General features: G+C 39.8%; 1 protein-coding gene across 1 annotated transcript in view; it reads right to left on the reverse strand.

Moving 5' to 3' along the window:
- Nucleotides 1-24,118, reverse strand: part of LOC126299369 (galanin receptor 2a-like) — a 155,519-nt gene that overhangs the window by 9,216 nt on the left and 122,185 nt on the right. Inside the window, exons 4-5 of the mRNA XM_049991231.1 lie at nt 22,456-22,664; nt 3,836-3,950 (exon numbers count right to left, since the gene is read on the reverse strand). Of these exons, the coding sequence (XP_049847188.1) occupies nt 3,836-3,950; nt 22,456-22,664 (324 nt within the window). The remainder of the gene's footprint in view (nt 1-3,835; nt 3,951-22,455; nt 22,665-24,118) is intronic.

The raw sequence follows: 24,118 nt of genomic DNA on the forward strand, positions 1-24,118 counted from the left end.
GCAAGGTGAACAGGAGCTAATGACATTAACTGTTTGGTCTCCTGAAACACTTAACTAGCACTGCCAAAGAATTTTGGAAATAGTGGGCTGAGGGAATACGGGTAACATCTTTAGACCATCAAACATACACCCAACTACTTCTGCACCCACATCTTGCTGCATAAACTATGGCTAAATGCATAATAATAATACCATAGAAGTCTTTGTAAATCATCTTCTGACTATGTTGTGATTACTTGGTCATCTACAGCAAATAAGTCCACCTTTGGTATTGCTCTGTATTAGATTTCAGAGCCAAGACTTTTTTTAGTTACAAATAACAATTTATATGTAAAACTTAAACAGTGCAGATGATAAAGGACATGCTTGTCTGAAGTATTGGTTTACAGTTATTTGCTTTTTTCTGACATTACGTCCACTTTATTCTTTCTCTTGGGCCAGAGATTTCTAACAGCATTTAACATATGGGCTGGAACTCCTTTCTCTTTCATAATTTCCAATAGTTTTTCTCTAAGGACCCCAAGAAAAGTTTTAGCATGCCATAATTTTTGACTGTTAGAAATGTAGGTTTGTTGAATTCTTTGTGTATTCCAGTTAGCTAGATTCTGTTATAGACTCAATATGTATAGGCTCTTCCTCTTAAAAAGCCATGTTGGTTGTTTAATAGCATAAGGGAGGCTGTTTGATGATACTTCATATATCATCATCTTCATGGATAAAATGCTATAATGGTGCCTTAATTGCTATAACATGGTGTCTCCTTATTCTTTAAGAATGTGGGACTAAAATCATACCACTTGGTGTATAGTAAAAGTTGTTAAAATATCTAGGATATATAGTGGTGATTTTGACTGGGTTTAACTTCATTTGTACTAAGTCACAGTATCATGTATCAGATATTAAATTGCCAATTACCCTACTCGTACCATTCCCATCATGTGTAGGACTTCAACAATGCAGAACTGCCTTCCAACTGCATTTCTGCTCTGCCACAATTTATTATTAAATATAATTATCCCCTTTTAAAATACAGATTCAGCTGAGATGGGATATTTAATTGCAAAACTGATATGTTTGGAGTTACTGTAATGTTTATAATGCACACTTCACAATATCAGCAGTACATCTTACTGAGTATCCGGGTGAGATTACTCTCTCATGGTGTAAATTGGCTGAAAATTTGGTTAATACACCAGTGCATAGTCCTAGCTCACTGGACTTATAATCCATGGATTTCTGCATTTTTGGTCATGTAAAATACATCATGCACATGGCTCACATCACAACACTCGAAAAGTGGGGAATGTTGCATTGAAGGATAAATTGATGGAAAACACAGGAGAGCAACAGAAGATTCACAGATTATTGCAGAGACATGCTATATAGTATATGGACACAAGAACAGCTTTCTGAACATTTTTTCTCTAACATTGTGTTGATGAATTGATTACAAGTTTCTATGGAACTCAGAAATAGGTGTCACTATTTCAAAATTGGATAAGTTGTGGAGCCATTGTGTACTGGAACTTTCTTGTCTGTTTATGTGTCTCTTTTTCACTTTCCTACCATTAACAATTATTTATGAAGCACATGCATCTTAGAAAATAGATCAAGGAAAGACAAACCTATATTTCTAGCATTTGTAGACTTAGAGAAAGCTTTTGACAATATTGACTGGAATACTCTCTTTCAAATTCTGAAGGTGGCAGGGGCAAAATACAGGGAGCGAAAGGCTATTTACTATTTGTACAGATACCAGATGGCAGTTATAAGAGTCGAGGGACATCAAAGAGAAGCAGTGGTTGGGAAGGGAGTGAGACAGGGTTGTATCCTCTTCCCGGTGTTATTCAATCTGTATATTGAGCAAGCAGTAAAGGAAACAAAAGAAATTTCAGAGTAGGTATTTAAATCCATGGAGAAGACATAAAAACTTTGAGGTTTGCTGATGACATTGTAATTCTGTCAGAGACAGCAAAGGACTTGGAAGAGCAGTTGAATGGAATGGACAGTGTCTTGGAAGGAGGATATAAGATGAACGTCAACAAAAGCAAAACGAGAATAATGGAATGTAGTCGAATTAAATCGGGTGAACCTGCGGGAATTAGATTAGGAAATGAGACACTTAAAGTAGTAAAAGAGTTTTGCTATTTGGGGAGCAAAATAACTGATGATGATCGAAGTAGAGAGGATATAAAATGTAGACTGGCAATGGCAAGGAAAGTGTTTCAGAAGAAGAGAAATTTGTTAACATCGAGTATAGATTTAAGTGTCAGGAATTCGTTTCTTAAAGTATTTGTATGGAGTGGATGATAAATAGTTTGGACAAGGAGAGAATAGAAGCTTTCAAAATGTGGTGCTACAGAAGAATGCTGAAGATTAGATGGGTAGATCACATAACTAATGAGGAGGTACTGAATAGAATTGGGGAGAAGAGGAGTTTGTGGCACAACTTGACTGGAAGAAGGGATCGGTTGGTAGGACATGTTCTGAGGCATAAAAGGATCACCAATTTAGTATTGGAGGGCAGCGTGGAGGGTAAATATTGAAGAGGGAGACCAAGAGCTGAATACATGGAACAGATTGAGAAGGATATAGCCTGCAGTAGGTACTGGGAGATGAAGAAGCTTGCACAGGATAGGGTGGAATGGAGAGCTGCATTAAACCAGTCTCTGCACTGAAGACCACACCAAAATACTATAAGAACTGTTCTAAGAAGTGTCCTGATAGAAGTTTGACTTCTGATGACAAGGGTCAGAAGTGTTCAAAAAAGCGTGAACTATAATATTAAACTAATCTGGCATCTCAGTGTTTTCTAGTTTTAGTGTTTTGTAGATGTCTGTAACAGAGAGTTTTTTGTCACATGAATATTAGTCTTCATATTTCTAGAACTGATCATCGCTTACTTAATGTATCTTATATAATATATATCTCTAAAATTGAATGAAATCACATATATTCTCCTTTAACACCAAAGAAGGGAGTTTGTATCATAAGTAATTTTTATAAGTATTTTTCTTCCTTTCAAGTTGATGCAATATTTATTTTGGACACAAACAAGAAACAATTGTGCATTGATCTACACATGTTGGGACAACCATCAGTTGTGGCCAAACTCACTGCCATCAGCTATTTTAAACCAGCAGACCTAAAGTGGCTCTAAACGTTTACTAAGTCATTAAAAGTAGTTGCAAGAACCAGTTTGCAGCGTCGGAAAGACTTGCCAACCTGACAACTGTAGAGAGGGTCTCCTGACCAATCATGCCATATGATCATCTCAATGTAAAATGAGAACTATTTGTGGCAAAAATTTCCCTTGTGCTCAATTTATGTTTGGAAGAAGAATGACAATTTCGTATAATATGAGGATAACTATTCCTTATACTGAAATCAAACTGAAGACTTGACGAGTGTTTCGTTTAAGTGCCACAAGATATACCAACCATTACTTGGGTTATGTCTTTTATTGAGTATCATAACAGATTTTACATGAGTAAAAAAAATTATTGTTGTTTGTTTCGAAGTCATAATATGTTTAAATTCTTAAGAAATCAGAATACACCATATTTATTTTGGTACTTAATTACTGCATGTACATATAATAATAAATTATATCCGCTTGAAAAATTAATTAATGTTTATAAACTGACTGGACAAGTCTGTACATCAGAACTAAATAATCTGTGTTCACCTGAATTAAGTTTCAATGTCTTCTACTTTTTAATAATGTTTAATTGCATATGTTGAATTTTATGCAATGTATCTCTTGCCTCCAAGCCATGCACTAGGCAATTTTGTGAGTACTCAATCAGTGGTAGCATTTAGTTGATTGATGTACCTGCTTCCTTGTGGCGCGTGCCGTGTCAGCCCTGTTTCGTCTTCTAGTCACTGTCTGTCTGCTGCTTTGTGAGGCTGTCAATGTGTTCTCTTGACGGCTGGAAATTCTGTTTGTGCTGAAAAGTACAGTTTTATTGAGGTTTTTTTTTTTAAATATATGACCTCTACATATTATGCTCACAGAGTATAGATGAAAATAATTCGGAATGGTATAGTACTATGTAAAAATAAAGACACACTGTTTTAACCCTAGATACAAGAGTGACACTTTAACTTAACATACTTTCATACTTTTTCTTAAAAACTGAGCAGAATGGTCTCCTGATTAAAAAAATTGCGCCTTTAAACAAAGTTAACTCAACATACGCATCTACGACTGAAATGTAATTCTATTTAAATTATGTGCAATGTCTTTGTTTCTTGTGGATTAAATGCTTTCAGCCATTTTACACAAACTCCTTCAGGAGTTTAAATTAACCATATGGCTGTGGAGCATCAGTGATTGCAAGTTATTACAAAACTTTTTCATTTTCAGTCATAATTCCAAGCATGTTCAACAGCTATTACCAGTTTTTATGGTAATGTCACCTTCAAATAATCAGCTGTACTGAGGGACATATTATCACTGCTATATGTTAAAATACTACATAAACAAAGACCTGTATGACAAGTATGGTGAAATCTGTCTGGCTACATTGTCCTCAGTAATGTTGCACAGCTTAACATGCAGCTGTTGGTCAGCTTCTGGTATGGCGAAACTTGGTGTGTATCTCCTTCCACAAAACTACACAAAATTTCTGCAGTTTCCTAGTGTTATTTTTATTTATACAATTATTTGCTTAACAACTACATTTTAATGATAATGACAAGAAAGGACTACACCACAACAGTCAATATCAGCAGTTTGCAACTGATCAGTGCTCGCAATCCAGAATTGGCATTGCTTGTACGTTGTTGATGATTCTAGACTTTCACATTTTGGCTTACTCTCAATTTGCCCTTTCGGATGTGTGTACATTTTGTCCCATCATCCTCTTGGTCCTTTTGGCGACTTGCCAGAAACTGACTCATGGCATTCCCCTCACCTGTGTAGTGTGTTACTAAAGTTGTGAAGAGGCTGATTCTTGCATGTGCATAAATTCATAACAATGGATGAAAAGTTTCTGGAGCTTTTGGCAGCATAAAACAATGCTACAGATATAACAGCGGAAACATATGCAACTGCAACTACTGTCAACTACTGCAGCAGGAGCAGATGCAAGAGCTGTCAAGCAAGATGTAGAGCTGGTCCAAAACGCAAGCATGCAGCCGGTGGGGTGAACATCTGCAAGCAGCCATCACCCCTGTCTCCACAGTTTTCTATGTCGCACGCCACTGTAGAGAGGTGAAAAACTACTTGTGTAGTTTCAGAAAAGTAGCAATAAATTTTAAATAGTGTAAAATGAGCCAAGATTGGATGTAGAGGAAATCAAACAGGAGAGTGTTTCAGAGGAGGCAAATATCAGTCAAATGTAGAGCAACAGGAAAACTTGTTATCAGTGAGTGAAATGAAACAAGAAAATGAATCCAATGGGGAGGAAAATCTGATAACTAACTCAACAAAATTATTCTTTGAAGACAGCATGGAGTGAGAAAGTGCAGGAATTCAGGCCACACCCCAAGCAGTTGGCACAAAAGCCATGATCACACCCAAAACGGAAAAGTGGGAAGCTATGGAGGCAAGCAAAGATAGCTGGTATGACATTTTCGAAGAAACACCAAAGCTAAGGGGAGGAACTGATTTTGATTTCGAATTAATCATGAAGGCAGTCAAGGAATTAGATGAAAAAATAGATGAGTGAGTAAAAGAAATGTCATGGTCACTAAACAGAAAAATAATTAAGCAAATAGAAGAAATTAAAAGGTCAAACATGGAAATGAAATCATAAATATTAAGCAAACTCAAATCAGACATTAAAGCACTTGAAGAAGGTCAGGGAAAACAATTTGTGAGTCGCAAGTTTTGAGGCAAGATTTAAAGCATGGGAGGAAAAGATGGATAATGAATTAAAAAGAAAGGGAAGGAAGAACATGAGAAAGTAAACAGTGAAATAAAACCACAATTCAGGAAACAGGAAGTAGTAGTTAAACAAATAAAAGAACAATTAAAACAGATGCAGGATAATATAATACTAGAGATAAACAATAGTGATTTTGACAAATATGATTGCATAAGGATGAGAAGAAACTAACAAATGAGTAGAAGAGTTTGAGAAGGTGGTGAAAGTCACAGGAGAGATGATAGCAGAAAGGCAGAAAGTACAACAAAATATTGAACAAAAGATCAAGCAGGTTGTAACTGAGACACTAAGTAGTAAAATAAAACATTATGTGCCTAAACTGCAGTAGTGACCCTCAAGTGGAGTTCATAAACAGTTGTAAGTTCAGTAAATTCCACCACAGAGGCAAGTTACACCCTGCTGCATTTATAATATCCAGAGATCATTGCCAAAATTATGGGATAAAAAAAAAATTGCTTACATCGTAAATCAAATGGCGGATGAAGCATATGACTGGGGTATATGGTTAGATATGGAACATTTAACCTATGCAGAATTTAAGATGATGTTCCAAAACAAGTATTGGCCCAAGAACAAACAAGATGACATATTAATCTCTATATGCAATTTTCCATATTAAGAGAATGAACAAGAACTTACAGTGAGTTCTTTGAAAAGGACTTACAGAGGAATCAGATGAGAAAAATGGAGTGCAATTGGGGTGATACAAAAGGCTGCCACGTGAAGTATGTACTCATTTAACAGCAACCATTACTGACTCCATGGGTCAGACCAGGGTTATATTTGAGCAATTAGAGTGTGCAGATAGGCTGCCACAAGTGAACACAGACCATTTACAGTAGTGCAGCCCCACATCATGGGACATGTTACTTACAAGAATGGCAGAATGAACAGAATGTTGTGTTCTGCCTGCTCGTCTAATATAGGGTGCCTAGGAAAGCTGATTTCTACAATTGCTAGACAACAATTCAAGCAAATCATATTAATGGACTTTATTACAAAAGTAAATGATTAGAATGATTACAGTACTTAAGTTTGTGAGATATTGACATATTGTAAGCAAGGGGCGATAGACAAACATAAGCAAGCTCTTCACTATATCCAATTCCAGTACAAGCAAAACAATGCAGTTCATAAGTCACTGCTGTAGCATTAATAGGATGGCTCGTCTTCAACTCAGGCCATGGCCAGACAGAGCGGTGCTTATATTCTCTTGGCCTAGATGCCACTTCTGTCTTTCCGATGTCCTAGAGAGGGGTCTGTCAGTGTGCTATTGGCTGATGTCATCTCACAGCCCTCTCTGCTCTTCCTTTCTTGATTGCTGTGTTGGCACTTGACATTACGCCGGAACATAGAGAAATGGTAGAGGTCAAGAACATGGCAGTTATGCTTTCAGATCTCATGATGATCAAAGGATAGGTAGAAGAGAGGAAGAAAGGTGCAGCTTGCACAAAGATAGCTGCAGTGGATGGAAACAGAGAGGTGGAGCAGAACCTTCTGAGAATGGAGGAACGGGAAACATGTAGATGTTTAAGGAGTGTCCCGACCTGAAATTTATATGGCAGGGCCTCTAAACACAGACAATGAAGAAATAAATATTTAAACTGTAAAGGCTGAACAACTAAATGATGAACTAGAAGACTTACTGGAGGATAAAGTAAAATATAAGGTGGTAATTACTCCAATAATTGAAGTTGAAATATGTGGGTGTGCAACTAGGTATGTAGTCAATTGCAAAACCAGCTGCATGATATATCTAACAACATATATAATGAGCTATTTAAATCAGGAAACAACATGTGGAGTTTACCAGTTAGTGGATTCACAATAAAAGAAGCTGTTGATGGATATGGGAAAGTGGTGAATTGTCAAGTAATGGTGGAGGTTGAGTCTGAAGAAGATACATACAGAATGGACTTGGTAGTCATGCCTAATTTGCAAGAAGAAGTCATTATAGAGTCAGACTGGTTGATGGAGCATGAAGTAGAAATTGATTATGGAGAAAATAATGCAATATTTTATGATTGAGAAAAAGAGAAGATAAGTTTCAATGACAAAATTACGCTAGATAGAGTACAATATTTTTCCCATGTTGCTAAGTAGCAGCCTGTGAAGACGTAATGGAAGAGGAAAATTTAGTAAACCATATCTGTCAGTACAAATGAGGCAAGTGAGCTCACATGGGAAGAAGTCAGCAGCAAAATACGTGGGATTAAGAATGTTGATAAAAGTGGCTGAAAGGCTATCCAAATTAATCAGAAGATGCAGAAAAGTTTTTGGAAACAGATCCTGAATAATAAAAGGCTTACCATATCATAAAATTAAAGCCGCATAAGCCATATTTTAAGCCATCTTATCCAATACTACATGCAAGAAAAGAAGTAGTAGAGAGGGAATTGCAGTAGATCCTAACAAATGAAGTAATAGAGAGATCTAATAGTCAATACAACAGCCTATTAGTTACTGTGGCTAAGAAGAGGGAGGGTAAGGCTTGTGTTGGATGTGTGACAAGCAAACGCGGTATCTCAACCAGAAAGGAAACAATTAAAGAACATCGACAAACTGTTGCAGAAATTTAAATGAGCAAAGATGTTTACAAATCTGGATTCGATGTCCGAATACCATCAAATACTGCTAGACCAAGAGTCAAGGCCATTTACAGCATTTTCGTACAAGGGAAGATATTATCAACATAGAGTGCTGCCTTTTGGACTGAACATATCCCTGTCTGATTTTGTTACAATGCTAGATCAAATGCTACGAGAAGATTTGCTGAAGAAAATTATGATCTATTTAGATGACAGGTTAGTAGTCAGTGAAATGTGGGAGGAAGACTTAAGGACTCTGGAGGAAATGTTAGAAAGTTGTGAATGTGCAGGTGTCATCCTTAATTTTCAGAAGTCAGAATTCAGAAGACTGGAAATACCTTTCATGGGACATATTATTGGGCCAGCAGGAATAAAACCCCGACCCAGTGAAGCTGACAGCAATAAGAAATTTTCAGATACCGATAAACAGGAAGCAGGTGATAAGTTTTATTCGTCTCTGTCGATTCTACTGTTGATTCATTGGTGAGCAAACATTAAATAGCAAAGCACTGCATAGATGGCTGAACAAAATCAATGCATTGTCATGGACAGAGGAGTGTACTGCGGATTTGGCAAAAATAAAACTAAAACTTTGTAATGATCCAAAATAGCTCATCCAGATATGTCAAAGGCATTTTGATTGGGGTATGATGCTTTGGATTATGGACTAGGGATCCATTTATATAAAAAAAGATGAGGAAAAAGGAAAAGAAGTAATTAGAACCATTGATTTTGGTAGTCGGGTGTTGAATGAACAAGAACAGAACTAGTCGATAATGGAGAAGGAAGCATCAGAAGTAGTGTATCATTTGTCCAAATTCATACATTATTTGAGCAGACGAAAATTTATTGTAGTAACAGATCACAAGGCTTTGCCATCTATGTCAACATGCAGACTGTTGCATAACAGATTAATGTGATGGATGCTTGCTCCATGAGAATCTAATTTTGATATTCAATGCATGCCAAGAACTTCACAGACAGTGCCAGATGCACTATCTAAAATGCATATAGGATTAGAAGAACATTCTGCACCTTCTTTGCCAACAAAAAGCAAGATTTATCTGATGAAAGGGGTTACACTGTAAGGGGCAGCGTGCAGAGTAGTAAGGAACATATGAGAGAGCAAAACGAGGGTGAAAAGTTAGTGCTACTTAAAAGTAAGTAGAATAGCACTGGGGAAGACAAGATCACGGCATATTACGTTTTGCATGATGGAGTTTATACCATAGAAAAAATGTAAATGAGGAGGAATGGAGAGTGTGCATTCTGGAAAAAAGTATAACGTTCATAATATGGTATACCAATCTCAGCTGTGGACATTCTGGTCTCAAGAAATATATGGAAAAATCATGGCAAGATTGCTGGTTTTTTGACATGACAAGATGGATAAAGAAACTGTTGAAGAATTATGAGACATGTCAGAAAACGAAGACTGTTACAGTACAGCAGAAAAGGTTTGTGCATGTAGTACTGCCAAAGGCACCCAAGGAAGCAATTGCAGTAGATCTCCTGGGCCCACTCCCGAAATCTAGTAGTGCAATGACATATGTATTTGTGGCAATAGAGTTAGTTTATCAATACTTTGAGGAAAGCAACAGGAGGTGAAGTTGGAAGAAAAGTTGGCCAAAGTCTATTTTCATAATGCATGCCTACCAAAGTACATAATAATAAGTGACAATGGGAGTCAGTTCTCAAGAAAGACATGGACCATTGTGTTGAAGCAATATAGAGTAGACCCAACAGATACAGTGGGTTTCACAATTCATATTACACACTTCTAGAGGTTTTAGAGGAACTTATCAAGTTTTTCATAGGAAACCATGTCCAGAAAAATTTGTTTCCATGTTAAAAATTGCAACATTACAACAGCTGTTCTATATGATGACCATCATGTTCAGTGCACACAGTTTATCTGTACAGTAAGTTTGCACAAACTATCTCCAAAATGTGTGATGTATGGTTAATAAAATCTGCTGCACCCACGATCCGTACAACTAGATCTTCCTCTGACTAGACAGGGTCTCATAACCAAGAATCTTCATATGGCTCCACAAGAAAATTTCAAAAGGGTTGAATCGAGGGATCTTGGTAGCCAAGCTTGTGGTCCACCTCCACTGATCCACTTGTCCCTGTAGATTACATTCAAATGATTTTGGATGAGAACTGTAAAATATACTGCCAGACCATGATGCTGGAACCACAACTTGCTCTGAATTTCCAGTGACACATCTTCCAAAAACTCCACCAGTACCTGCTGCAGGAATATCAAGTAGGTACCTGACACCAGTTAGGTGGGCAGGAAGGATGTACAGCCCAATCACATGACCATCATAGATACTTGCCAAGGCATTGATGCCGAAGGTGTGTTGAAATCTTTGTGAACATGTGGCTTTTAGGTTTTCTTGATCCCAAATGTGTCTATTTCAAGCGTTCAAAATACATTCTCTGTTGAAATGTTCTTCGTCAGTGAACAAAATTCGCCTTGGAAACTGAGGAAAATCCACACAAAGGTCTAAAAACCATGTATAGAAATTGAACCATTGCACAGAATCCGCCAGGAACATGGCATGTAACTTCTGAGGGTGATATGGGTGGAGCTGCTATTCGTACAAAACATGCCAGACAGATGAGTGAGACACACACAACTCAGGTGCAATGGTTTGAGTACTTGTCAATGGGTTCTCTTCAGCTTGATGATGCACTTCCTCTTCCAATACGTTAGTGCACCACCCTCTTGGAGCATCACTTTTTGATCTATCACTTGTGAATTTCCCACTTTCTTGCAGCCATCGTTCTGCTCTGGCAAACATGGGATGAGATGTAGTCACATGATTTGGAAAGTACTTGTGGTACAGATGTTGAGTTTCTCTTCCATAACAGCGAACTTCACCATAAATAAACAACATATGGGGGTACTCTGTGAGCGTTTACTCTGGCATCCTGTTACAGCAGTACTAGACACTGTAATGGCAACTGATGCATCACCTGGAAGCTTGAAAACAAGGCAGATGGAAACAGAGGACATCATGTGACATCACTTCATTGTAACATTCATGAATGTGGATAGCCTGCCATAACAGGCGAACTGTGTAAGAAACATCTAGCGCACAACTGTGTAGCTCTTGTTTTCCTTGTAACATGGAAACGAACTGTTTCTGGACATGGGCTCCTACATAAAACTTGATCTACCGAGTCCCCTCTACAACCTCTAGAAGTGTGTAGCATGAATTATGAAACATCCTGTATATCCAGGTATAGGCCTGCTTCTAGCCTGACAGAGAGGGTGATGAAAGAGATGAATAGATTATGAAGAGTATCTTGTCGTAACAGGCATAGTAAGTGGACCCAGTGGATTTGTACGTTTGAGAGGGCATCAACCATGTACCTCATGATTCCATGGGCTACGCTCCAGTAGAAATACTGTTCAATTGAATTCCAGACAGTCTCATTAGAGATACTTTGAAAAACACTCCTGACAAGTACCTGACATGGGAAGAAAAAACTGAAAAGGCCAAGTAAATCTTTATTAGGGTTGCTGAAGTACAAGGACAAATTGACAAGCTTGTGCATCTAGCAGTGGACAGCGTTGCCCAGTATGAATGCTGCCAATGGTCACCACCCCTTGACGTCACTGGGGAGACAGCAGTGTAGTGCTAAGTAGTAAGTGTGTTGTTGTTCCTTGGTTATTTCTCGCACTTACCATTAATAGTTCTACTTTTTAACTCTGATAGTTTTAAAACAACTACTCTTCTAATTAGTCAATCTGAAAACGCTTCACACTAATATGGTTAAAAAAATAGAATACGACTGTGCGAATTATGAGAACGTTCACAGACAGCTTTCCAGTCCCACGTAGTTACGTATGTTTATCGATTAAAATAATTATCAGGATATCGTAAACACCATTTTCACCATATAAATATTTCACATCAGATGCACAACGAAAAAAATCGTTTGGTTTAAACGATGTTAGCGCAAGATGTTGAATCTGTGAATGGTAAAAGATACTTAACCCCGAGCAGGTTTCTTCTTGCTGCATTCTTTTTAATAGCCACCCATTTACCATTCATGTTTAGACATCTGAACCGAATGAAAGTCTTCGTTTTTCATATACAAGGAAATGGCTTTTGTTAATTTTGTCAAACTGTGACTATATGAGTATTTCCATCACCTATTTGTACTTCAGAACTCTCTCCGTGGAAAGCTGCGAAAATATGCTGGAACTCGAGTAATGTAGCTGGCCACTCATGTGATGGATATAAGAGATCTCGTTTAGAAATCACTTGCATTTGAAGGCATGGCTAGGTACTGTGTGCCGTATCTTCAGTGAGACATACTGAACTGTTGTCAATATTTAGAACCCAGTTGTCTGGGCTTCTATTTTGAAGTTGTTACCAATTAAAGTGGCACCTAGTTTGTAGCACTGGAAGAAAATTTTCATAATATCCTTAGGAAAGCTGCTGGGACACTCAGATGTTTAGGACGGCTGGTAGGGACAGAGCATCGAGTGACATTATACTGAGTGCACTATCCGAAAATTACCTCGAGCAGTTAAACAGAGAACCGACTCGTGGAGATAACGTCTTGGACCTACTGGTAACAAACAGACCCGAACTTTTCGACTCTGTAAGCGCAGAACAGGGAATCAGTGATCATAAGGCCGTTGCAGCATCCCTGAATATGGAAGTACATAGGAATATAAAAAAAAGGAAGAAGGCTTATCTGTTTAGCAAGAGTAATAGAAGGCAGATTTCAGACTACCAAACAGATCAAAACGAAAATTTCTGTTCCGACACTGACAATGTTGAGTGTTCATGGAAAAAGTTCAAGGCAATCGTAAAATGCGTTTTAGACAGGTACGTGCCGAGTAAAACTGTGAGGGACGGGAAAAACCCACCGTGGTTCAACAACAAAGTTAGGAAACTACTGCGAAAGCAAAGAGAGCTTCACTGCAAATTTAAACGCAGCCAAAACCTCTCAGACAAATAGAAGCTAAACGATGTCAAAGTTAGCATAAGGGGGGCTATGCGTGAAGCGTTCAGTGAATTCGAAAGTAAAACTATGTACCGACTTGACAGAAAATCCTAGGAAGTTCTGGTCTTAAGTTAAATCTGTAAGTGGATCAAAAAATGTTCAAATGTGTGTGAAATCTTATGGGGCTTAACTGTTAAGTTCATCAGTCCCTAAGCTTGTACACTACTTTACCTAAATTATCGTAAGGACAAACACACATCCATGTCCGAGGGAGGACTCGAACGTCCGCCGGGACCAGCCGCACAGTCCATGACTGCAGCGCCTCAGACCGCTCGGCTAATCCCGGGCGGCAGTAAGTAGATCAAAGCAGCATATCCAGATACTCTGGAATGATAAAGGCATTGGAACAGAGGATGGCATGCGTAAATCTGAAATACTAAACACCTTTTCCCAAAGCTGTTTCACAGAGGAAGACCGCACTGCAGTTCCTTCTCTAAATCCTCACACGAACGAAAAAATGGCTGACATGGAAATAAGTGTCCAAGGAATCGAAAAGCAACTGAAATCACTCTACAGAGGAAAGTCCACAGGACCTGACGGGATACCAACTCGATTCTACACAGAGTACGCGAAAGAACTTGCCCTCCTTCTAACAGCCGTGTACCGCAAGTCTCTAGAGGAACGGAAGGTTCCAAATGATTGGAAAAGAGCACAGGTAGTTCCAGTTTTCAAGAAGGGTCGTCGAGCAGTTGCGCAAAACTATAGGTCTATATATCTGACATCGATCTGTTGTAGAATTTTAGAACACGTTTTTTGCTCGCGTATCATGTCATTTCTGGAAACCCAGAATCTGCTCTGTAGGAATCAACATGGATTCCGGAAACAGCGATCGTGTGAGACCCAACTCGCTTTATTTGTTCATGAGACCCAGAAAATATTAGATACAGGCTCCCAGGTAGATGCCATTTTTCTTGACTTCCGGAAGGCGTTCGATACAGTTGCGCGCTGTCGCCTGATAAACAAAGTAAGAGCCTTCGGAATATCAGACCAGCTGTGTGGCTGGATTGAAGAGTTTTTAGCAAACAGAATACAGCATGTTGTTCTCAATGGAGAGACGACTGTTTTTTTTGTCACCAGTCTACTGACTGGTTTGATGAGGCCCGCCACGAATTCCTCTCCTGTGCTAACCTCTTCATCTCAGAGTAGCACTTGCAACCTACGTCCTCAATTATTTGCTTGACGTATTCCAATCTCTGTCTTCCTCTACAGTTTTTGCCCTCTACAGCTCCCTCTAGTACCAAGGAAGTCATTCCCTCATGTCTTAGCAGATGTCCTATTATCCTGTCCCTTCTCCTTATCAGTGTTTTCCACATATTCCTTTCCTCTCCGATTCTCCGTAGAACCTCCTCATTCCTTACCTTATCAGTCCACCTAATTTTCAACATTCGTCTATAGCACCACATCTCAAATGCTTCGATTCTCTTCTGTTCCGGTTTTCCCACAGTCCATGTTTCACTACCATACAATGCTGTACTCCAGACGTACATCCTCAGAAATTTCTTTCTCAAATTAAGGCCGGTATTTGATATTAGTAGACTTCTCTTGGTCAGAACTGCCTTTTTTGCCGTAGCGAGTCTGCTTTTGATGTCTTCCTTGCTCCGTCCGTCATTGGTTATTTTACTGCCTAGGTAGCAGAATTCCTTAACTTCATTGCCTTCGTGACCATCAATTCTGATGTTAAGTTTCTCGCTGTTCTCATTTCTACTACTTCTCATTACCTTCGTCTTTCTCCGATTTACTCTCAAACCATACTGTGTACTCATTAGACTGTTCATTCCGTTCAGCAGATCATTTAATTCTTCTTGACTTTCACTCAGGATAGCAATGTCATCAGCGAATCGTATCATTGATATCCTTACACCTTGTATTTTAATTCCACTCCTGAACCTTTCTTTTATTTCCATCATTGCTTCCTCGATGTACAGATTGAAGAGTAGGGGCGAAAGGCTACAGCCTTGTCTTACTCCCTTCTTAAGACGAGCACTTCGTTCTTGATCGTCCACTCTTATTATTCCCTCTTAGTTGTTGTACATATTGTATATGACCCGTCTCTCCCTATAGCTTACCACTACTTTTTTCAGTATTTCAGACAGCTTGCACCATTTTATATTGTCTTACGCTTTTTCCAGGTCGACAAATCCTATGAACGTGTCTTGATTTTTCTTTAGTCTTGCTTCCATTATTAGCCGTAACGTCAGAATTGCCTCTATCGTGCCTTTACTTTTCCTAAAGCCAAACTGATCGTCACCTAGCGCGTTCTCAATTTTCTTTTCCATTCTTCTGTATATTATTCTTGTAAGCAGCTTCGATGCATGAGCTATTTAAGCTGATTGTGCGATAATTCTCGCACTTGTCAGCTCTTGCCGTCTTCGGAATTGTGTGGATGATGCTTTTCCGAAAGTCAGGTGGTATGTCGCCAAACTCATATATTCTACACACCAACGTGAATAGTCGTTTTGTTGCCACTTCCCCTAATGATTTTAGAAATTGTGATGGAATGTTATCTATTCCTTCTGCCTTATTTGACCGTAAGTCCTCCAAAGGTCTTTTAAATTCCGATTGTAATACTGGATCCCCTATCTCTTCTAAATGGACTCCTGTTTCTTCTTGTATCACATCAGACAAATCTTCACCCTCATAGAGGCTTTCAATGTATTCTTTCCACCTATCTGCTCTCTCCTCTGCATTTAACAGTGGAATTCCCGTTGCACTCTTAATGTTACCACCGGTGCTTTTAATGTCACCAAAGGTTGTTTTGACTTTCTGTATGCTGAGTCTGTCCTTCCGACAATCATATCTTTTTCAATGTCTTCACATTTTTCCTGCAGCCATTTTGTCTTAGCTTCCCTGCACTTCCTATTTATTTCATTCCTCAGCGACTTGTATTTCTGTATTCCTGATTTTCCCGGAACATGTTTGTACTTCCTCCTTTCATCAATCAACTGAAGTATTTCTTCTGTTACCCATGGTTTCTTCGCAGCTACCTTCTTTGTACCTATGTTTTCCTTCCCAACTTCTGTGATGGCCCTTTTTAGAGATGTCCATTCCTCTTCAACTGTACTGCCTACTGCGCTATTCCTTATTGCTGTATCTATAGAGTTAGAGAACTTCAAACGTATCTCGTCTTTCCTTAGAACTTCCCTATCCCACTTCTTTACGTATTGATTCTTCCGGACTAATGTCTTGAACTTTAGCCTACTCTTCATCACTACTATATTGTGATCTGAGTCTATATCTGCTCCTGGGTACGCCTTACAATCCAATATCTGATTTCGGAATCTCTGTCTGACCATGATGTAATCTAATTGAAATCTTCCCGTATCTCTCGGCCTTTTCCAAGTATACCTCCTCCTCTTGTGATTCTTGAACAGGGTATTCGCTATTACTAGCTGAAACTTGTTACAGAACTCAATTAGTCTTTCTCCTCTTTCATTCCTTGTCCCAAGCTCATATTCTCCTGTAACCTTTTCTTCTACTTCTTCCCCTACAACTGCATTCCAGTCGCCCATGACTATTAGATTTTCGTCACCCTTTACATACTGCATTACCCTTTCAATATTCTCATACACTTTCTCTCTCTGTTCATCTTCAGCTTGCGACGTCGGCATGTATACCTGAACTATCGTTGTCGGTGTTGGTATGCTGTCGATTCTGATTAGAACAACCCGGTCACTGAACTGTTCACAGTAACACACCCTCTGCCCTACCTTCCTATTCATAACGAATCCTACACCTGTTATACCATTTCTGCTGCTGTTGATATTACCCGATACTCATCTGACCAGAAATCCTTCTCTTCCTTCCACTTCACTTCACTGACGCCTACTATATCTAGATTGAGCCTTTGCATTTCCCTTTTCAGATTTTCTAGTTTCCCTGCCACGTTCAAGCTTCTGACATTCCACGCCCCGACTCGTAGAATGTTATCCTTTCGTTGATTATTCAATCTTTTTCTCATGGTAACCTCCCACTTGGCAGTCCCCTCCCGGAGATCCGAATGGGGGACTATTCCGGAATCTTTTGCCAATGGAGAGACCATCATGACACTTCTTCAACTACAGGCCACATGTCCTGTGGATACACGTTACGTGTCTTTAATGCAGTGGTTTCCATTGCCTTCTGCATCCTCATGTCGTTGATCATTGCTGATTCTTCCGCCTTTAGGGGCAATTTCCCACCCCTAGGACAAGAGAGTGCCCTGAACCTCTATCTGCTCCTCCGCCCTCTTTGACAAGGCTGTTGGCAGAATGAGGTTGACTTCTTATGCCGGAAGTCTTCGGCGGGGATCGAACCCGGAACCGAAGACGTTTTGATTATGAATCAAACACGCTACTCCTAGACCACGGGTCTACAGACGTTAAAGTAACCTCTGGTGTGCCACAGGGGAGTGTTATGGGACCATTGCTTTTCACAATATATATAAATGACCTAGTAGATAGTGTCGGAAGTTCCAAGCGGCTTTTCGCGGATGGTGCTTAGTATACAGAGAAGTTGCAGCATTAGAAAGTTGCAGCGAAATGCAGGAATATCTGCAGCGGATAGGCACTTGCTGCAGGGAGTGGCAACTGACTCTTAACATAGACAAATGTAATGTGTTGCGAATACGTAAAAGAAGGATCCTTTATTGTATGACTATATGATAGCGGAACAAACACTGGTAGCAGTTACTTCTGTAAGATATAGTGGGAGTATGCGTACGGAACGATTTGAAGTGGAATGATCGTATAAAATTAGGTGTTGGTAAGTCGGGTACCAGGTTGAGATTCATTGGGAGAGTCCTTAGAAAATGTAGTCCATCAACAAAGGAGGTCGCTTACAAAACACGCGTTCAACCTATACTTGAGTATCCGTACCAGGTCGGGTTGACAGAGGAGTTAGAGAAGATCCAAAGAAGAGCCGCACGTTTCGTCACAGGGTTATTTGGTAAGCGTGATAGCGCTACGGATATGTTTAGCAAAACTCAAGTGGCAGACTCTGCAAGAGAGGTGTTCTGCATCGCGGTGTAGCTTGCTGTCTAGGTTTCGAGAGGGTGCGTTTCTGGATGAGGTATCGAATATATTGCCTCCGCCTACTTATACCTCCAGAGGAGATCATGAATGTAAAATTAGAGACATCGAGCACGCACGGAGGCTTTCCGACAGTCGTTTTCCCGCGAACCATATGCGACTGGAACAGAAAAGGGAGGTAATGACAGTGGAATTTAAAGTGCCCTCCGCCACACACCGTTGAGTGGCTTGCGGAGTATAAATGTAGATGTAGTTTGTGCTACGTTCTTAGGTATTTACTGGGCATGGGTGAGAAAAAATTGAGACACCTACCATGGATAATACAAGAAGCCACGGGCTGGCCAGGCTAAGTTACGTCAGGGGCACCTTGCTGATATCATAAGTACTGTCCCTGAGTCACAGAGCAGTTACTTCATAACCCAGCACGGCAGAGGGCCAGGGTCATGACATTGTCAATGCAGAGATAACGCGAAGCCAGTGGAGGGGCTGACCTGACTGCTTAATGTCCGAGCCACGGTCCTGTTATGACTTACATGATAGAAACCGATGCTTTAGCTAGGACGGGCCAAGCCAGTATAAGTAATCGTCATTTGTAGTCAGAGGTTATTTCAGTCTACCAGCCACTAGCTCTGAGGAGGATCTATGACAGTTCCCGAGTCTACAAGTCTACAAGGAGCAACAAGTCATCTCCTCTGGACTCTGCCGCTGCTAGCTGCGGGACTGCTGTTCACGCTAAGTCCAGTGCTGTGAACTTAACGCCCTCCAACCATAGTGCCATCTGGGGGCCTACCTTAACCGCTGCTGGACTCGTACCCAGGCGGCCTACCGTTCAAGTCTGGGGCTGTGCAGGCACCATCGTCTGTACGGGAAAACTCCTTAATCCGTCGGCACACGGACCGTGCATCCGAACGTTGAGCGTTGAGCGTGCCGAGTTTCTGACGTCGTAACATAGAACAGCAGGTTCGGGAGTCTTCCCGCACGTGCAGAGCAGTATCTGGCATGTCAGATATTCTGAGCGTGCGTCTGAGAGTTGACCAATGAGATGGCACAACGCCACCTACGTCACACGCAGGCCGTCTTCCTTCAGTACAGAGTTGTGAGGCGCCATATTGGCATTCATTTCAGGCCTATATGTATATATGCCGTTTTTGAAGACCAGCAAATTGAGAATCACTGGAAAACTCGTTGTTAACTGTGTGATTCGTTCCAATAAAAGAATGAGAAACATCACATTCGTGGCAAAAGAATTATTTTAACTTGCGTATTATGAGAGTAGGCTATTTGAAGGCAGCGACCCGCTGAAGATCCACGCAAAACGCATTGTTCTTGTTACAATTTGCTATAATTAAATTTCAATTTTTAAAAGACCCACTATATGCAGTTCAGAACTTCCAAGAGATTTCCTTCTGGTGTGTGTATAAAATATGATGACATGGAAATAGGAGAAGTTGAGAGTGTAAAATTCTTGCGATTACAACTTGATAATAAATTCAGTTGGGAGCAACATACTAACGAACTGCTAAAGTGCCTAAACAAGTCTGTGTTTGCAATGCAAGTGATGTCAGACATAGGCGATATAAATATAAAAAAACTGGCATATTTTGCTTATTTTCACTCCATTATGTCATCTGGTATCATATTTTGGGGTAACTCCACAAACAGAGAAAAAAAGTTTAGAGTACAGAAGCGTATAATAAGAGTAATGAGTAGTGTAAATCCAAGAACATCACGTCGAAACTTATTCAAAGAATTGGGTATATTAACCACAGCTTCTCAGTATATTTATTCCTTAATGAAGTTTGATGTAAATAATACATCTCTTTTTCCAATTAACTGCTTAGTACGCATTATCAATACTAGGAATAAGAACAATATACATAAAGATTTAAAATCACTTATTCTTGCACAGAAAGGAGTCCAATATTCAGCAACGCATATTTTCAATAAGTTACCAGCAACTATTACGAGTTTAGTTTCAAACGAGGCACAATTTAAACTTAATTTAAAAGAATTTTTGGTGGCCAACTCCTTCTATTCCATCCATGAGTTTCTCGACAAGTGCAGTAGACCATTTTAATGAAAATGTATTATACTTTAATTTTTGACAATACTTGGTTGTAACAGCCAAGTAACTACCTACTGTGTGAATGACAGATGTATGGAAAACAGATGTAAGTCTTAACTCTGTAAATAGTGGAAGTTTAATTTTAAATCTTGTACATAATCTGACTGTTCTTAACTGAGGATCACTGAAATGAATAATTTACTTTAATTTTTGACAATACTTGGTTTTAATAGCCAAGAAACTAGCCAATGTCTGAATGATGGATTTAATGAAAGCAGATGTGAGTATTAAACCTGTAAATATTAGAAGTTTAAATTTAATTCATGTACATAATTTTACTGTTTGTTGATTGAGGATCATTAAAATTAATGAAACTCAAGTTTTTCTAATTACATTTTTGTAATGTGTTTTTCTGACATGTTACACACCCAGGAGGATTCCCTCTTTTATGGGTCTATGGAATGAATAATTAATCTAATCTAATCTGATCTTCGGATTGTTGCTGTCCTCAGAAATCCTAAAACTGTAACACTGCAATTGCCTGACGAAGTGTTGTTGCAGTCGTCTGTGAGAGTGAATGATTAATTGATTCGTAACAGTAACTTTACTTATATTTATATTCATAATGCAGTATGAGACACGTTCAGAAATGTTTACTAAATGTTTCTAATGTCATTGACTCATTGCATTGTATTACAACAGCCTTAAATTAATTTCATATTGCTTGCTACGATCTGAGTGGCTAAATCGATCGCTCGAATTGTGCAGAATGTTCCTCAAACCAGTCGCGAACAGTTGTGATCCGGTGACATGGCGCATTGCAATCCATAAAACTTCCATCGTTGTTTCGGAACATTAAGTCCACGAATGGCTGCAAACCATTTCCAGACAGTGATCGGTTCGGGACTCAGTCCATTCTATGCAAACACAGCCCATACCACTGTGGAGCCACAATCAGCTTGCACAGTGCCTTGCTCACAATTTGGGTCAATTGCTTCGAGGGGTCTCCTCCACTCTCGAACCCTACCATCAGCTCTTACCAACTGAAATCGGGACACATCTGACCAGGTTACGGTTTTCTAATCGTGGGGTCCAAACGACATGGTCACCAGCCCAACAGACTCTCTGCAGGCAATGCCGTGCTGGTAGCAGAGGCACTCGCGTCGGTCGTCTCCTGCAGTAGCCAGTTAACGGCATATTTCGCTGCACTTAACTTCGGATACGTCTGTCGTACGTTCCACTTTGATTTCTGCGGTTATTTCACGCAGTGTTGCTTGTTTGTTACCACAGACAACTGTTCGCAAACGGTGCTGCTTTCGGTCGTTACGTGAAGGCCGTCGGTCATTGCGTTGTCCGTGGTGAGAATAACGCCTGAAATTTGGTATTTTCGGCACACTCTTGAGACTGTGAATATCGGAATACTGAATTACCTATCCATTTTCGAAATGGAATGTCCCATGCGCCTAGCTCCAACAACCATTCCGCGTTCATAGTCTCTTAATTCCAGCCGTGCGGCTATAATTACGTCAGAAATTTTTTCACATGAATCACCTGAGTACAAATGGCAGCTCCTCGCCAAGCACTACCCTTTTATACCTTGCGTACGCGATACTATCGCGTCTGTATATGTGTACCTCGCTATCCCGCGACTTTTGTCACCTCATTGTATACTTTGATTATTTCTGAGCATCTGACATTGGTTATTTGTTAATTGTCACTTTAATGCTAATTCCTCTCAGCTGTTCTAACATTTTATGAAGTAGCCAACGAGATGGATTAAAATTCTGACTGTAAAGAAAAAGGCAAGGAGAGGAAATAAGTAACAGAAGTGAGTGTTGTGTAGCCGGACACTCAAGAATGCGTACCTGATGCTGTTGGTGAGGACCTGCATGCTGCGCGTGCTCTTCCAGAGCTCGACAATGACGCAGCTGTAGCAGAAGAGCATGAGCACGCCCGGCGCCCCGAACAGCAGCACCAGCTGGTACACTGCCAGGCTGAGACCACCCACCGTGTCGGCGCAGTGGTGTATCGTCACATTCACTATCATGTTGGTGTACAGCATCGCGTAAGTACCCTGCAACAGCACCATTAAATGAAACACCACGCTGCAAATAATGAACACGCGCGGCAATCATGAGAACTCTGGTCCGTCTATTATCTCCAAATATGTTTCAGCACTCTGGGGCCATCCTCAATGGGTGCTTTATTACGGTCTTGTTCTTTCCGCCATTTTAAAGCTTATCACGGCTATTTTCGTGGCATTTGTCCTCTGTCCTCATGTGCACGCTCGTCTGTTACAGGAAAAAAAAGAGGTACTAGCTTTTATTGAATCACACTTTCAGGCTCAGACATCGAGGTGTCTTTGTGAACTTGCGAAGTTTGTATTTGTGAATGTGATTCAGTAAAATTATGTGCCGTCTCTCTGCGTGTGTTTCAGATCAGATGATCATGCAGGCGGGGATCGGTGCCATGAACATAACTACGGTATATATGTCTATTCAGGGTATAAACAACAACTGTTTGTAACATAAAAACTTTGAGAATCCAGGTACTTCGATGGAACACCTTGTTTATTTTTAAAAACGAGAAAAACTTGTTTTATTCGGTGATTACTTCAATTTTAAATCATAACATCAGAAATCACAATAAAATAAAAAAACAAAAAAACATAATTAGTATCGTCAAAATGTCGAGAGAACAATCCGCCAAGTTGTTAATAGTTTTTCGCGGAGCACTTCTGCTCTTCCCGTGGAACACTGCTGTTCCGCCGAACACAATGTGGGAAACCCTTGTGTAGGGCAAGTCGAGACGAAGAATTTGATATGGGACGCTTGTGGTCTGTCAGTTCGGGAAACTACATCAAATGGGTCTACAAAGATCACCTAAGTGGCAGTACATAGGCATCGCTTGAGATTTTCATTGTTCTCTCGCTCTCTTCGCAAAAACTATTTAGCCATAGGGAAAAATAATCCGACCTTTTTGTAGGAAATTTGATTTAGTTTAATTTTGTACTGGTGTACGTTTTCGCCGGAGGCCGTTACTTTCGAGTTAGTCTAGGATCACTGAACAAAAATTTTGACTACGCGAATTTTTTGGCATATTCGACCTTTTCATTACGCCACGAACTTAGTCATGCCCTTGCAAATTGCTAAATTTGTGAAATTTTATTTCACAATTTTATGAATCTTAGCAGCTTCAAATTAGCAATTAAATCGTTTTGTCTAACCTTTCTAAGAAAGCATTGTGCTTGGAAGGGTTTCATTAGATCGAATTATAAACGTAATTAGGTTTTGCATAAGGTTTACAAACGTCTTTTCTCTTTCATTGCCCTTGCGGGAAAGTTTAAATTAATAACTAAATAGGCCACTAAGCCTGTGGCGTAATAGTCCAATCAATGAACATGAAAAACGTCGACCAAACAAAATAATTAATACAGTCTCAAATCTTTGTACGGTGGTAGGAGGGAGTACCGTGAACAACGTTCCAAAAAGACTAACGGAGAGGGGGTGAGTTGGCGGTTGAGAGTGC

Source organism: Schistocerca gregaria, chromosome X (assembly GCF_023897955.1).
Source record: "Schistocerca gregaria isolate iqSchGreg1 chromosome X, iqSchGreg1.2, whole genome shotgun sequence".
Classification (NCBI taxonomy): Eukaryota; Metazoa; Arthropoda; class Insecta; order Orthoptera; family Acrididae; genus Schistocerca; species Schistocerca gregaria.